Source organism: Fragaria vesca, linkage group LG7 (genome assembly GCF_000184155.1).
Source record: "Fragaria vesca subsp. vesca linkage group LG7, FraVesHawaii_1.0, whole genome shotgun sequence".
NCBI lineage: Eukaryota > Viridiplantae > Streptophyta > Magnoliopsida > Rosales > Rosaceae > Fragaria > Fragaria vesca.
This window is the reverse complement of record NC_020497.1, coordinates 6,625,328-6,640,420: the sequence shown is the minus strand read 5'-3', so window position 1 is coordinate 6,640,420 and position 15,093 is coordinate 6,625,328. Positions and strand designations below refer to the sequence as shown.

The following is a 15,093-nucleotide window of genomic DNA, read 5'->3' as shown; positions in this document are numbered from 1 at the left end:
ATCTCATCTAATAAAATATCAAATGACATCAATCTCTTTTATTTGTAAGTGTGAATTCGAGTTTTTTTTTTTTGTAAGAGTCCGTGTTTGAAGTTTGAACTTTGGAGCTGTTACATTTCTCAGTTTTATACATGAATGATTGTTCATTGATTTCTTGCAGGCATGACAATTGCACACTCGGTATCTTTAAACTCAACCGTTACAGTCACCAAGGCCGAAGGCAGGAAGAAGAGGGTGGGTATCTGACTTTGGCAAGCTCCGGCCAGATTCTCAACTTTCACATTTCCTATTTCACTACTGGATTACTTGCTTGAAGAACTAGGAAAAAGTTCTTGCTTCTTCCTCCCGTTATCCCCCTTTTATCCCGTAAACGCTACCAAGAAATGTAACAAAGAACACAGACTCAAAGACTGGCAAATCAGAACAAATGAAACGAAAAGGCACAACCACAGGGGACTGGCTGCAAGAACCCTCCGCAACAATATGGTTTCCCCGATTAGGGAAGGTTTAAACGCAACAAAACCAGATTGATACAAGTTTGTTCACTTCTACTTAACCCTAGGGGAACAAAGTTATAATCATCACCTCAGACGATATGAGTCGTAACAATATAACCATATTGATAGATCCCAAAGTAATACTACTATGTGATTATATTTCCTATTTCACTACTGCATTGCTTGCTTGAAGAACCAACAAGAGTTCTCGTCTTTCCCTTCCAGTTATCCCCTTTCTTTCGACCGGTAAATGATACCAGGCAATACCAGGCAATGTAAGAAAGAAGAGAAAGACTCGGAAATAGATATGAAACAAATCAACAATTAAAACAAAAGAAATCAAAAGGCACTACCAGAGGGCCTAGCTGCAAGAATCCTCCATGACACAGTTTTCCCCAATTTGGGAAGGTTCAACGTTTAAACACAACAAAACCAAATAGATACAAGTTTGTTAACTTCAAGTAAACCCTACGGGGCTACGGGAACAAGTTATGATGATAACTTAAGCAACATATATGGTCACAACAATGCAACCAAAATGATAGATTTAAACGTTAACAAGTTACATCTAGCTAACAGAGTAACCAAAATGTGCTATACATATTCTCAGCTAGTGATAAACTGACTATGTATATCCTCTCATTGCTCAAAGTTCAAACACATAGCTGCGACTATTTGCTAGATTACGTCCTAGCCACCTTCAACCAATACAAAATCAAGGCTAACCAGCAAGAGGATTAGCATGTATAGTCACTCGATTAAGCCTAATTTCTGCAAGAGGACGATCACCTGCTCCAGTTTGAGTCTGCATATATTCAAGCACCAGTTAATAACACCGAATTCAAACAAGAAATGACAGAGACAATATCCGCTTGAATCAAATATTGAACCGATCCAAAAAATAAAAGTTGATCTTCTCCGAAATATAAAATTTAGTTCATTCATAGATGTAGTCCTTTCTTAGTGGGAACATAGCCTACTCTCATTCAACAGACACAATTCAGAAATCTACTGAAAGATCAGGTGAACTTCCGATTAAACAAATGAACCAATAGCCTAAGCACATATACAGATGCAGAGTGATTAAACAGACCTATGCCGAATTATTTATACAGCACTTACCATGTGTAATGCACTGCATGTTTAACAGACCTATGCTGAATTATTTATACAGCAGTTACCATGTGTAATGCACTACATGTTTATACTGAAGAAAACAGAAACTTGGTTTTGTTAGCAAAGTACCTTTTCCATGATATCAAGAACCTCAAACCCATGAATCACTTTACCAAACACAGTGTACAATCCATTGAGATGAGGCTGCTTCGCATAGCTAATGAAGAACTGACTTCCATTTGTATTGGGACCACTATTTGCCATTGACATAATTCCCCTTGCATTGTGCTGTAAAAGAAACAGTAAAATGGGAAAGCCTCAGCAATTAGACACAAATTGTTCCTTGTTACATCAAACTATGTGTTCTACTGTTCATATTATAATAAGTACGGTTGCAAAAAAAATGTAAGGAGACCAAACTTCTACATAGAACAAGATCAAAACTAATTACCTTGAGAGACTCCCTTATCTCATCATTGAACTTCTTGCCCCAGATGCTAGTCCCTCCTTTCCCTGTACCAGTCGGGTCTCCACCTTGTATCATAAAACCCTTGATATTCCTATGAAATATGGTCCCATCATAATAACCACTCGCACACAGCGCCAAGAAATTCTGTGCCGAAATAAAAACAAAAAGAGTACTCATTACAAACGCATCACCACCAAGTAAAATACCAACACCCATCACCAATTCACTACAATGTAACTATTAAGTCGCCGTATTAACATTGCACCAATCTAACAAACTCGAAGTTGACACTCTAACACAGCACCTCGCAACAAAGCATCAGAAACAAAACATGATTTTCAAAACAAACACCTAAAATATATATGATTTCAGACTTCATCAAGAAGTATCAGTACAGTAGAGGAAAGCTACAGTTTCCCAAACAAATCTGGAAATCAATTTCAGGTGCAATTGAAATTTCAAATGCTTTTCTCTAACAATAATCAAAGCCCACCCAAGATATATCTCTGTAAAATATTGAGAAATAATAAGCTGCGGCAACTAAAGAGAGCTGAGAAAGACTAACCTCGGCGGTTTTAGGGACCTCGTCGCAGAAGACCTCGCACTTGATATCCCCGAGATTTGTGTGAAGAGTGACAGACTGCAACAATCAATTAATTAAAAGAAGGTGAGTTCAATCCAAGTTCAAATTTTAAGGAATTTGCGTCGGAGAAGTACTGACCATTTTGCGTCGGATGGAGCTTGTGCTGCTGTTCGGGGCTTGGGAATTCTAGAGCTTTCGCGCTTTCGGCAGCTCTGGGTATATCTGGGCTTTTATATTTGTGGGGACATTTTTATCATAAGCGGGTTTTTATACTAGGTGATAAATGTGAGATTAAAATAAAATTAGTAAAATTTGTCATAAGAAAAAAAAAAAGGAAAAAATCAGTAAAATTACTAACTTGGTTACAGAAACTGGCGAAGGGGTTTGCAATTCAACCATAAATTTTTCAGTGCTCCCGAATGACACCACGACGTGGTCCTCTGTTCTGTTTTTGACATGTGTATTTTCATGATGAAAAACTATTTTAACAATTTTGTCAAAAATCATTTTGGTTTTTTTTTTAACCCTAACCCTAAACCTATTCCCTAACCATATACCCTATACCCTAACCCCCAAATCTTATACCCTAAAACCCTAGACCAAACTCATAAAATACCCATAACAATATTTCACAAAATTTAGAAAACCTTAATTTATATTTTAGTTGTAATAAATCTATATGTCAAAATTTAATATTGGCAAGGAAAGACCACGTCAGATTGCCACATGATCCTTCAGGAGCATTTAAAAATTTCTCAAATTCAACATGATTGTGTAATTTATTTTGAGCATAACATCTATACTATTACTAATTAAGTGAAATAGATACGTTTGATCGCTTCTATAAAGTTGCGTAGTAAACAATATATATACCCTAGTCTGGAAGAGCTTCTGTTGGTAAAGTTAAATGACACCCGATTAAAGACATTCCAATTAAGAAATCATGAGTCAGAGATGATTTGAATGTAAGAAGTCATGAATTAGAGACAACTAGAATGAACGAGGGAACTGATGTGGGAATGAATCACAAACTCATCTCTTTCTTTGATAATAAGGTTAGAGCTACACCCATTATGTTATTTTCGTATTTAATAATAAAACAAAAAATCACCATCTACCCCTGCCACTCCTATTATGCTTGCCCCCATTATCGTCTGCGTCGCCACTGCCACAACTCGAGAGCCAACGTTGTGACCACCACAATTATGATCACTAACTTGCCACTAACACCACCACCTCCACTGCTGCTGCCGCTACCATCATTGGTATCTTTGTCATAAGCATCACTTGGACCATAGCCACAGCAACCATCGGCGCCTTCAGATCCTGTATTCCAATTGCTTAGGTTAAACTCCATTGTTGTGAGATTCTTTCTTCCACATCGAGCAGACACAATACAGGGTATAACTCTTTGTTATATTATGTTTCGATCAATCCGATTGATTATTTTACGGTTCTATTTGTACATTCACATCGTTGCAAATTTTCCTTTTGTATAAATGACAATTTCTGCAGTGTCTCGATTGTTATCTGAAATGTAATAACATCATCAAGAACATAGAAAAAAAATAGTCACACCTGCAAAAAATAACTATCTACAACCATAGTGAAATAACCACTCTATTGTGTAATCTTTCACACATTATTACCATTTGCTTCAATTCCTTTAAAAATTGTGGAAGTCAGAACATCCTTTCAAAATTGTAGAAGTCAGAACACTATACCAAAAAAAAAAAAAACAACAACAGGCAGTTTATGCTATCCATCTTCCTCAAGAAACTCTTTGTGCACATGCATGCAAGTTGTGCTGCAGTATTTATAGTTATACCTATGAAAAGGAACTTTACCGGCCAGAGACACATTACAACAAGAACAGTTAATTTCACCAGCTTCCCCAGTTTTGGGTTGAGTGGTGCTATTACCTTGAGCACTAAGGGCTGCAGCTGCAGCCATTCTCCGCTCAGCTGCAGCTGCTCGTTTTTCCCTCTCTACTGCCAATGCCCTCTTCAGTTCCTCCTGATTAGATATCGAAGAAGGGGAAATGAACCAAGTTTAGTTTAGGACTCATACAACAACCTATTCAAAGCAAGGAGAGGTCTTGCTGAAACAACTCATAAAACATCTACACTAACCTCTTTGGAGATCTGTGATCCACGACTAGTCTGAGATGATGAAGAAGACTTTGTATTCATCGACGTATTCTTTGAAGCAGCAGCCTCAGCCTGCATAAAATCAAATTAAGAAATATAAAAGGAGAAAAAAACATAATGCAGCACACAGATAGTGTTGTGAATCGGCCAATATGACCAAGTCCAAAACCCAAATAAACACAGCACAACAAGAGAAACAGCCACAGACATAAGAACAAAAGAACACAGATTTAAGGTGGTTCAGCAAAACTTTTGACTAAGTCCACCGGGCAGGAAAACAGTTTTTCACTATATTTATAATGGCTACACAATCATACCAGACTTGATGAACAACCAGCAGAAAGAATAAGAAAACAAAGACTCTTTCTTCTCTTCTTTGCCCTCTCGCACTCTCTAACTCTGAGAAGTAATGTTTATTACTCTCCGTCTCTGTGATGGAAAACCAAGAGCAGAACCCCACATATAGCATAAGGATATCAGCTTTCTTCACCAACTAGGAAACCTCTTCCTATTGGTGGTATAGGAAGGATATTCCTTCCTTATTGAAACTCCAATCATCAGTAGGAATCCAAAACCTACTGGGTAAACATTTCTCATAATCTAAGAGAATTGTCTCAGGAAGACTAATGGGTTGGAAACCCAACAGATAACCATTAGATGGACATCAAATGTTGCTTCAAATCTAAAACCAACAAACCCTTCCAGTCAGCAGAAAACCCTAGCATAATGATTTTGTAATTTTCTCTACCTTCTAATTCCTTTTCTTTTTTTCTTTTTTTTCTAAAGACAATAAAAGGACCAACATTTAACAAAACAGAAAATGCACCCAACCTACGAACAAAATAATTCCAGTAAACCAAAACATAAAGGGTAGGGGAGCTAAATACAAGCGCATAAATTAGGTGTTTTAAAACTCGCATCCTAAAGATCTTTCAGAAAAACTAGAATCAAAACACCAGGATAAAAATTCTCCATCAACATAAAAATGAGATCATGTTGACAATAAATTACACACCTGAGCTTTCTTTTCTTTTTCTTTGCGTAGTTTCTTCAATTCTTTTGCTCTTGCTTTTCTTTTGGCTTCTTTTTCAGCCTGAACAACCATATATGAAGTGAACACATATGTTCAAGCATCAATATACTACCAAAGGATACCCAAGAGGCAAACCAAATAAACAAGGCAGGATGCCTCAAAGAGCACATCAATTAACCAGATCTTAGAGAAAGAGGGCCCCAACAGAGAGAGGTGTAAATACTGATATGTTTTCCCGGATTGAGGTTGTTAGATGCTACCATTGTATTCAAATTTTTTTTATTCAACGAAGATCTGCTTCATTTTTTACGATAAACACAATTACCTGTAAAACTTGCACAACTTATCAGCCAAAAAGAATGAGCAACGCTCACAAACTACCATGGCCAGCTGATGTTCTGTATATGTGGCGCTGGCCAATCCATGAGGGGAAGGGAGTAGAGGGTGAATGACTTTTCTCTCTATTTTTTTGTTTTGATCATCTAAGGGGTAAAATAGGAATTAATTATGAGAAATAGAATGGGATGAGTGAACAAATTTCTCTATTGAAGTAGAGCCTGTCAACTCCTGAATACAACAAGAATACAATTTCATTTTTTATATTAATTAACAGGTGGAGGGGCACACAAATAATTACCTGTTTAGCAGCCTGAGATTCCTCCATCTCCTTTGTCAATGCACTAGGTACCTTAGCAGCATTCCAGTCCCACTTATCTAGATTTGAGGCCATGAAACGTCTAAATGTATTTCTGACCTCCTTTTCGTTCGCTACCATGTATGGAGTCTGTCCCCTTTCATCTCTGGCACAAGGATCCAGACCCTGTTCCAAGAGTTCCAAAACCTTGAGAGCATTCCCAGACTGTACTGCTTCATGCAAAGGTGTTGACGAACCTTTAACCACATTATCACTCTCACTTGATATGGGTAGTTCATTGGACTCACTAGTACTTGAGCAAGCTTCTGTACTAGGCTCAATAATGTTGACTTTCGCCATGCTTGAGATGATATCATTTTCAATCCCTGAACTAGAGGGTAGTTCCTTTTTGGTAGCTAAAGGAGCTTCAATCTCCTCTTGTTCATTAGAAACTTGTGTCAACTGTTCATATATCCGCCGGGCTTCCTTCATAGTAGGTCTCCGAATAGTGATTGGAATATTCCTGACTTTATGATGACTAAAATATGGTTTCTCCCCGTTAGATAGAAGCTGATGATTGCTAGAAGGGGCATAAACGAAAACGCAAGACGAAGCATCGAAGTAAGGCTTCCAAGCAGCAAGTAGCTCTTGAATATCCTAGAATGTATATTAATCAGAATATGGTCAGAAGACGAATCAAAACTAAATACGCCTCAATAAATATGCATGAAAGAGGCCAGAGTAATTGATTAAGTCAAGCTATCTTACATAAACAAACTAGACATAACTAGATTTTTTTTTTGACTAGATATAACTAGATTAAGAGGAGCAAAAATCCATCTTAAGTATTAATTACATGGTTAGCAAACTGCAAACATTTTGGCTTTTAGATGGTAACAATTGTATGTATTAGTATCGTGAATAAATTTTAGGGCAAGATGTGATTAGAGTTAGAAAGGAACTTTAAATCCAGTCAAATGCAAACTTGCAACTAAAACAAAACTTACAAATTAACCTCATGTTCACCAAAGAAGCACCTATAAAAATATCAATTATTACAGAGCGCAAAGCTACTCTTACAGAAATTTAGCTTTCGACAGAACATTTACTATTTGATTCAGTGAAGCCATATGTCAGGGTCCATGACACGAAAAAAAATGTAACAAAGGTATGGCAAAAAAATCGTCAAATACCTTTTTCAATGCAAGTTCATTATGGCGACGAAGAGAAGCTCCAGCAGAATGAGCAAACCTAGATGCATCATTTGATGACTGTTTTTTTCCAGATTTGGCCCTTACGACATATCTACATCCCAAAATGAACAGTTCTAAATGTAATTTAAACTATTAAAGAAACACAAAAAAAAAAAGACATAAATAGATGTACATAAATATTAAGCCAACCTGTGGAAGGTCTTGTGAGCAACAATCTTGTTACCATCAAACACACAACCAGCAAAGTGCCCACCACTTGCAAGCAACACAACTCTAAAACAGGTACTATCTCTAGGCTCATGAACCACCTTGTTCAATCTCCCTAACAATTCATCACATGACAAATCACTTTCAGGTCCAGATTCGTTAGTAATCAAACACTTCCAAACCGAAACTCTTTCTCCCGTCTGAAGGTGGATGAATAATTTCTGCCTTGCAGATGCCCTTGAAAGCTTGTAAGGCCCGACTTTTTCAGGTTCATCGTCCTCCGATCCCGATATACTCGAGACATCAAAGTCTTTAAAAGAATCAGACGTCAGCTCATCAAAGTCCTCCTCCTTCACAATATTCTTCCCGGCAAGGCTTAGCTTCACCTATAATCACATATAACCATTACATCACTACACACATTTTTTACTAGTTCAAGTAAAGAGCTTCTCATACTGAAAAAAGAAGACATAACTCTACTGTTTCGCATATCTCCCACCTAAATCGGATTAGCGCAGTCAAAGCTGGACAGCAGCATAGTGTTGCTTTCAAAACAAAACTTATCAAAAACACAGTAAAGCTTGTATATTCCATTATTCTACCGAATCGAAATTTGATTGGAATATCTCACATTAAGCAAAACAAATCAAAGCATATCTAACATAATCAACAAGGCTGACACTAAACTCTATCAAATCCAATGAATGCTGGTTTAAATTTTCAATTACGAGTATTCAACTATCCAAATGATATACGAAAGTAACTAAACCAAAATTAGAGAATGAATTTACATTGAATCGGTGAATATCGGATTTGAAGTGAAAGCGCTGGTCCTGGAGGGACTCGAACTCAGCCTTGCAAGTGTTGCAGGTCAGCCGAGTCGAAACGGCGCCGCTTTGGGAGCGGTCTTGATCGGTGTTCTCAGTCAAAGACTCGTCTAGGGTTTCGAGGGCGGAGCTGTTGGTGGTGTTAGAGGCCTCGAAGGTTGAAGCAACTGAGAGGCCGGAGGAAGTGAGGAGCGCGCAGGAGTCGAAGAAGTTGGCCGGGAGTTCGAAGATGGAACGGTGTCGTTTCTCTTTTGCTGCGGTGGATGACGTGGCAGTGGTGCTGCGGGGAGGCTCGGACGCCATGATCGGTCGTAGATTGGGTTGTTACGGTTTGGGTAGAGTGTGGAAGGCAAAACGAATGGCTGTGAAACGGCGACGCTTTGATTCCTGCGGAAGCAGGTAAACTTTTCCACTTTTTTAACCCCTTTTTTATTACTTGTGTCGTTTTTGAGTGATGTACATTTTTTTTCTTTTTTTTTAAAAAGTAAACGGAGCCCCGTTAGTAGCTGCTCCGCCGGACCACCGGTTTGTTTCCCCCGGCCACTTCCCGATCATATACTACTACTATGTAAGCTAAAATGATATTTGAGAGAGATATATTCACATCATTCTACATAAATGCAAAGGTGTTTTAAATCGGTATGTGATGAATATGACATATCGATTAGTGTGATGTTTAGACTATTAAGAGTTTCTCATAATATAAGTTCTCATGGAAAAAAAATGTTTCTCGTAATCTAGCTGCATCACCGACACAAATAGTGCCAACTGCCAAGACCATCCATCCAAGCTATCATGACAAACCCAATCCAATTGAAAAATACTCAAGGCATTACATATTTAGAGAAAAATACTTGCTTAAAAGAGAAAATGGAAAAAGCGATGAACAAGAGTGACAAAGAAGTCATCTACAATAGTCATATTCAAGTGCTCATATCCTTTTCCCAAAAGTGTATAAATAAATATTCGACGTGCTGTTGTGTTCTAGTGAAGCTTAATGAGCATCACATGGTCTTTTATGATGCTTGGACTATTATGAAATATGAACTTTTCACAACACAATAGAACCACCAACGTGAATAGTTGTCTGTCCATTGAAATGGGTTTAGTACATGATCCATTATCATGAATTTTACAACTCTAAAATCCGACAACTAAATGATAATTGAGAGGCTTAGCCATCCTTTTCGGATAATTGAATTTTAGAAGCTTCACCTATTCTCATGATGGACCCACCACCCTTTCCCAAAACAGCCTAGAAATCAAATCTTGGCCACGTCAAGTTATGAGTGACAAAACAAAATGATCCGAAGAATTTATTTTCACAACCTATTGTATACCACAGATCTTGAGAATCAAGGATATTGGCTTGCTACTTGCTAGCTTTTCCATCCTCCAATTCACAACAAATTGAACGGAACATAGCCAAGAGGCTTCACAACAAGATCAAGGTGTTTTTAGCTACTTTCTTTAGACGTTCTAAGACATCTAATCTGTTGAGATTAGGCTGAGGGAGAGTGAAATCCACTCAAAATTAACCAATTTCGACCACAAACACACCAATTCACAAACAGACTAGGCATCCACGACGACTTAAATGAACCCAATCTAATCCATCTCCAAGCCGTTAGCCGAATTGACCCATCGTGGATCATATTTTGACGAAAATCAAAACAAAGGTCAAATCTTTCTTCCAATCTTCCTGCTCGTTTTCTTTCTATTTGTGTTGTATAAATCCTATTCTACATTTGCAACTTCAAAATTAAAGCAACTGAAATAACCAATATAACATTTACGCGCATCGTTGGCGCCGTGGCGCGCGGTGTCCGTTAAACTCCAGACCGTTACGCCGCGCCCAAAGACAGATCCAGGTTCTGGAACGATCCAGAAGCAAAGGAACAATATAAAGTGGTCCCCCCGCATCCTTTTCAAAAATTTAAATATTAATAGCTAGTATACGTTGCGGGACGCCCCACCACTATCCCATGTGGGCTTCCCTGTCAGATCCCACCAATCCCACGCGCTTGGCCAATCCACATTGTCAAAACATAACAGCCATAGATTTCCAAAAGTAAAACAAACGCCAACCACATGATTTCGAAATCCACACTAGAAAATTTGAAAATTTAAAAATTTAAATTAAAAATCTCTGTAGAGCCCGGTAAAACAAACGGAGTGTCGAAATACTACAAACACCAATAAATTAAAAAACTAGAAAAGAAGAGAAAAAATGAACAGAGGCATCTCAAATTACCATTCAGGACAAGAGAACGGAGGAAATGGCAGTTACAGAGACGACAGTGAGCAGTGTCATCAGCAATGCAGGTGAACTCACGTGACCAGCTCCGTTCGTCGAGGTACTATCCGCCGCCTCCGACGACGGCGCGTCCGACGGAGCTCCCTCTGGAGTCTCGGAAGGAGGAGCCGGAGGTGAAGCGCCCAACGGCGACGGCGCTTCTACGGAAGCTGGGCTGGGAGCAAGAACCGGTGTCGGTGAAGGAGCAGCCACTGGCTCCATCGACGGCGCCGGAGATGGAGACTTTCCGAAGAGCTCAGCTGGGAGGAGGACGCTGTCGACGGTGAAGACGGAGAGGGGAGTAGCGTCGAGGACTGTGTCGGCGACTCTGGAGGAGCCAACTCCGGTGTGGAGTGTGACCTGGTCGCCGGAGGTGGTGACGGTGAAGTCGAACTTTCCGGCGCCGTTGGTGGCGAGAGTGCTGATGGGGTCCTTGGAGGTCTTGAGAGCTCCTTTAGGAGTGTATTTAGGGACGGCGTGGAACTGGAGTAGCGAAACGACGTCGGCATTGGTGAGCTTGCTTAGATCCGGGACACCCTTGGCCTTAAACGCCTCGTCGTTTGGGGCGAAAAGAGTGAGTCCCTTAGCGGCGGCGGTCTCGAAAGTCTTGATGACGCCGCTGGAGACGAGTAGTCCGGCGAAGGTTTTGCATCCGGCTTTTTCAAGAAGCCCGGTGATGTTGGTGTCGGCGGCCGGAGCGTTGAGGATTCCGGGTGCGAGAACCGGGGCGGAGATCTCGAGGACGGAGATGTTGTAGGGGATTTGCTTCACCGATTTGGTGTAGCTAGAGTCGAGTTTGGATCCGGGGGCGGCGGAGCCGAAGCCGACTTTACCGCCGGAAAGATCGGTGATGTTGACGAAGCCGAGGTTTCCGGGGGCGTGGCCGGTGGTTTGGTAGAGGGTGGTGGTGAGGACGGAGCCGTCGGAGATTTTGTGGAGCTTGGCGGGGTCGTAGTAGTCGAGGAGGATGTGGAGGCTGAGGGCGTTCTTGATGACGGAGAGGGGGTGCTTGGCGGCGAGGGAGGACATGACGCCGTTGGTGAGGACGAGGACGGTGACGGTGGTGCGGGTGTTGATCTCGTCGGCGAGTCTGGTTTGGGTCAAGAAGGAGTTGTACTGGCTGTACTCGGGGGTGGCTTCCAGAATGGCGGTGATGTTGTGGGCGGAGACAGCGGCGGCGAGGGAGAGGAGGGCGAGGAGGAGGAGGTTGCAGCGGAGCGACGCCATTGGAGAGGAAGAGGAAGTATTGTCGGTGTTGGGGAGAGTGAGAGTGGGAGAAGAGAGAGAGTGAGGGGTTATAAGAGGTTGAGGGGTTAACCCTTAACTAGGGTTAAGTTTGTTTAACTAGGGTAAGAGTTTTAAGAGAGAGGGGGAGGGGCCATGTGTAGCTGGAAATGAAAAGGAGGACTATGTGGCATATGCTGGTGGCCGGTGCTTCTTATTGTGTATCTTTTGGGGTGAAATGACGGGAATGGGCTGGCTTTTCTGGGTTCTATGTTTGGGATAAAGGAGGATGGGATTATCTTACTGCACAAGGGTGCTGTGGTGTGGTTGTCTTTATGTTCTGGAATTTCTGGTCCTTTTTTTTGTCTGAATGGAATTTTTGGTCTGGAAATTGTGATTACAGAAAAAAATAAAAATAAAAAATAAAAAAGTAACGGATATAAGCACAGGTGGAAAGCAGGGAGAAGTTGGGGTGGTTTTAGGTGGTCAAAATAGGGGAGTTGGTTTAGTCTTTAAGAAGAGGTCCATGTGGATAGGTTTGTGTAACTTCGGAACTGAGATGTGTCTTATGAGTGTAATTTCAGAGCTGAGATGTGTAATGTCGGGTTTGTTTCACAACGTGTCTGAGTGTAACTTCTTAGGTAAGATAACTTTTACGTAACGAAGTCATCAAGAGTTATCTCATACGAGAACGGTAATAAAGATAGTTATTTTACGGTTTAAATTTATTTTGTGAGCTAATAAAATAATTGAAACGATGATTCTTCTTAGAAACTAATCATTTTACCTCCTTAACCCATCTCAAACTTCATTTCTAGCTAGCATCCCCCTTTCTCTTATGCATTATACATTATTATAATTGTTTCTACAGCTCAAACTAGTGAAATTTTCAATTCATGCAGTTAGATTCTTACCCAATATCTTGTATCATTTCATGATGCCATGTGAATCGATAAAAACTTGAAAGGTGTATGGCGCCCAATTATGAAATTAAGTCTCGTAAGAAAATAATGCATGTCAATAAATCGTCTCATTTTTATGTGTTTTTACTAAGAGTATGTATAGGAGGTCAATAATCACGTTTTATATGACAAAATAAGAAATACAACAATCGAAAAAGTGTATCATGTTAAATAGTGTACACTATAATCAGTCTGTTGTAATCTTGTTTAACAACTCAAAAAATAGTTTGAACACTTCATGGTATCACTGCTACTTACTAGTATGCTGCACTTTACAATTATTGATCTGGTCCCTAATAATGGGTTGGTAGCATAATCTTTTGGCAATTAGCACCAAAACACAGAAAAGCCATTGTCTTTTTCAAAAAGCTTCAAACTTGAAGGCATATATGTAACTGTCCTAGTCGAGCTCAAGACAGCAAATATGAATGGTGTGCCCGTTTGATCCTTTGGTGCTCTGCGTTGCTGTAACCATATGACATTGAGTTGTTGAGGCCAACTCAACATTTTGCCCTAAATTGTTAGGTTGCTGCCATAATATCTATCTTCCTACCAGCATAGGCCACAAAAGGAAAGGATGCCCCAAATTATTAGAGAAATATGATGACTAGAAATATGAGTCTGCCACGATAAACCCAGCTCAGCTTTTACTACTTTCAAATAAATATGCAAATCTTGATTTGATAGTGTAGGGCAATTGCTACCAAACTATAGTGCTTTGCATTTTGAAAGACATATCCTTGTATTACATGGTGAGGTACTCACTGAAGCACCCACAGTTGTGTCGGTTGCTAATTCTCAGAAGAAATCAATGAGTGTGTATGTAGTTATTACAGGGCTATGAATCCCCTGTGAATCTGTGATAGCATATCGATTGGGATGAATCTTTCTATCTTATAACTTGTTAAGGAAATAGAGTAACCTGTTGTATTATTTGTTAAATGATGCTTATTTAAATATATAAGTTATGCAGAGAATCCTAATAGTATTTTGGGATGTTCTCATGTTACAGAGTTTATACACAATATCATCTTTTGTATTTTACGGTTTTATTAATGATTATGACTTGATGATGACCGTTTTCTTATTTATAAACATATCGGTGGAGTGTGTAGAAATAACTTTTATATAATTTCTCCATATTCTCTTATTTGGTCTTGGCTATGCCTCGTTACCCCCAAAAATTGATGACAAACATCAAAAGATTGGGAATCAAATCCCCAATTTCTTAAGACAATGTCTCCATCAATCAGTAATTCAGTATATGATGCCCCTTTATTTGCTTTAATGGCTATGTATTAATTCAATGCAAATCTGACTGATACTATGGCTTTGGGGTTTTGGTTGGTCCCCTTTAAGTCTTTGTACTCTTTGCTCTATTGCTGGCTGTGGCATTGTGGGAGTGGTAGTGGTCTCGTCCTCCCTCATGTTCGTCCTCTCTCATGTTGTACTGTTCACTTACCAATTAAATTTTGAGAAAAATTCAGCAACCGTCTTTAAACTATTATGTCAAGGCTAATATAATACCCGAACTTTGAAAAAGGTATCAGTGTGATACCCAAACATTGATTTTGGCATCAATGAGATACCTCTGTTTAATTTATTTGACAGAACCATCTGTTTGCTAATGTGACAAACACGTGGGTCCTTAAAACAGTGTCAAATGACCAATTTATCTTTCTTGTTAATTACTATTAGTATTATTATTTTGGGATAAGTGGGATAAAGCATTTTTATTTCTTAGCATTTTCTTTTTCTGCATCTTTTTGTTCTTTATCCGGTCGTCGATGGGATTGGGCATGGCGGTGACCATGTCGGTGTGGGACCTCATGGCGGTTTGAGCTCGGCGGCAGCGAGAGAGAGAGAGAGAGAGAGAGGAGG

The 15,093-nt window shown here is 39.6% G+C and overlaps 3 protein-coding genes across 3 annotated transcripts; all 3 read right to left on the bottom strand.

Annotated features, from left to right (window-relative positions):
- Positions 1–879: 879 nt before the first annotated feature.
- Positions 880–2,890, bottom strand: LOC101314022 (peptidyl-prolyl cis-trans isomerase-like 3-like). The gene is made up of 5 exons (XM_004306856.1): positions 2,804–2,890; positions 2,648–2,722; positions 2,065–2,226; positions 1,743–1,901; positions 880–1,302 (listed from the first exon to the last, which is right to left on the bottom strand). The coding sequence occupies exons 1-5, from the start codon at positions 2,804–2,806 to the stop codon at positions 1,219–1,221; spliced, it is 483 nt and encodes a 160-aa protein (XP_004306904.1). The 5' UTR covers positions 2,807–2,890; the 3' UTR covers positions 880–1,218.
- Positions 2,891–3,798: 908 nt separating this feature from the next.
- Positions 3,799–9,119, bottom strand: LOC101313737 (ankyrin repeat and zinc finger domain-containing protein 1-like). Its single transcript, XM_004306855.1, has 8 exons — positions 8,695–9,119; positions 7,886–8,289; positions 7,676–7,787; positions 6,486–7,139; positions 5,831–5,908; positions 4,798–4,887; positions 4,588–4,681; positions 3,799–3,991 (listed from the first exon to the last, which is right to left on the bottom strand). The coding sequence occupies exons 1-8, from the start codon at positions 9,031–9,033 to the stop codon at positions 3,813–3,815; spliced, it is 1,950 nt and encodes a 649-aa protein (XP_004306903.1). The 5' UTR covers positions 9,034–9,119; the 3' UTR covers positions 3,799–3,812.
- Positions 9,120–10,849: 1,730 nt separating this feature from the next.
- Positions 10,850–12,292, bottom strand: LOC101313450 (fasciclin-like arabinogalactan protein 10-like). Its single transcript, XM_004306854.1, has one exon. It carries the CDS (start codon positions 12,251–12,253, stop codon positions 10,988–10,990), a length of 1,266 nt encoding a protein of 421 aa, XP_004306902.1. The 5' UTR covers positions 12,254–12,292; the 3' UTR covers positions 10,850–10,987.
- Between the last annotated feature and the right edge of the window lie 2,801 nt (positions 12,293–15,093).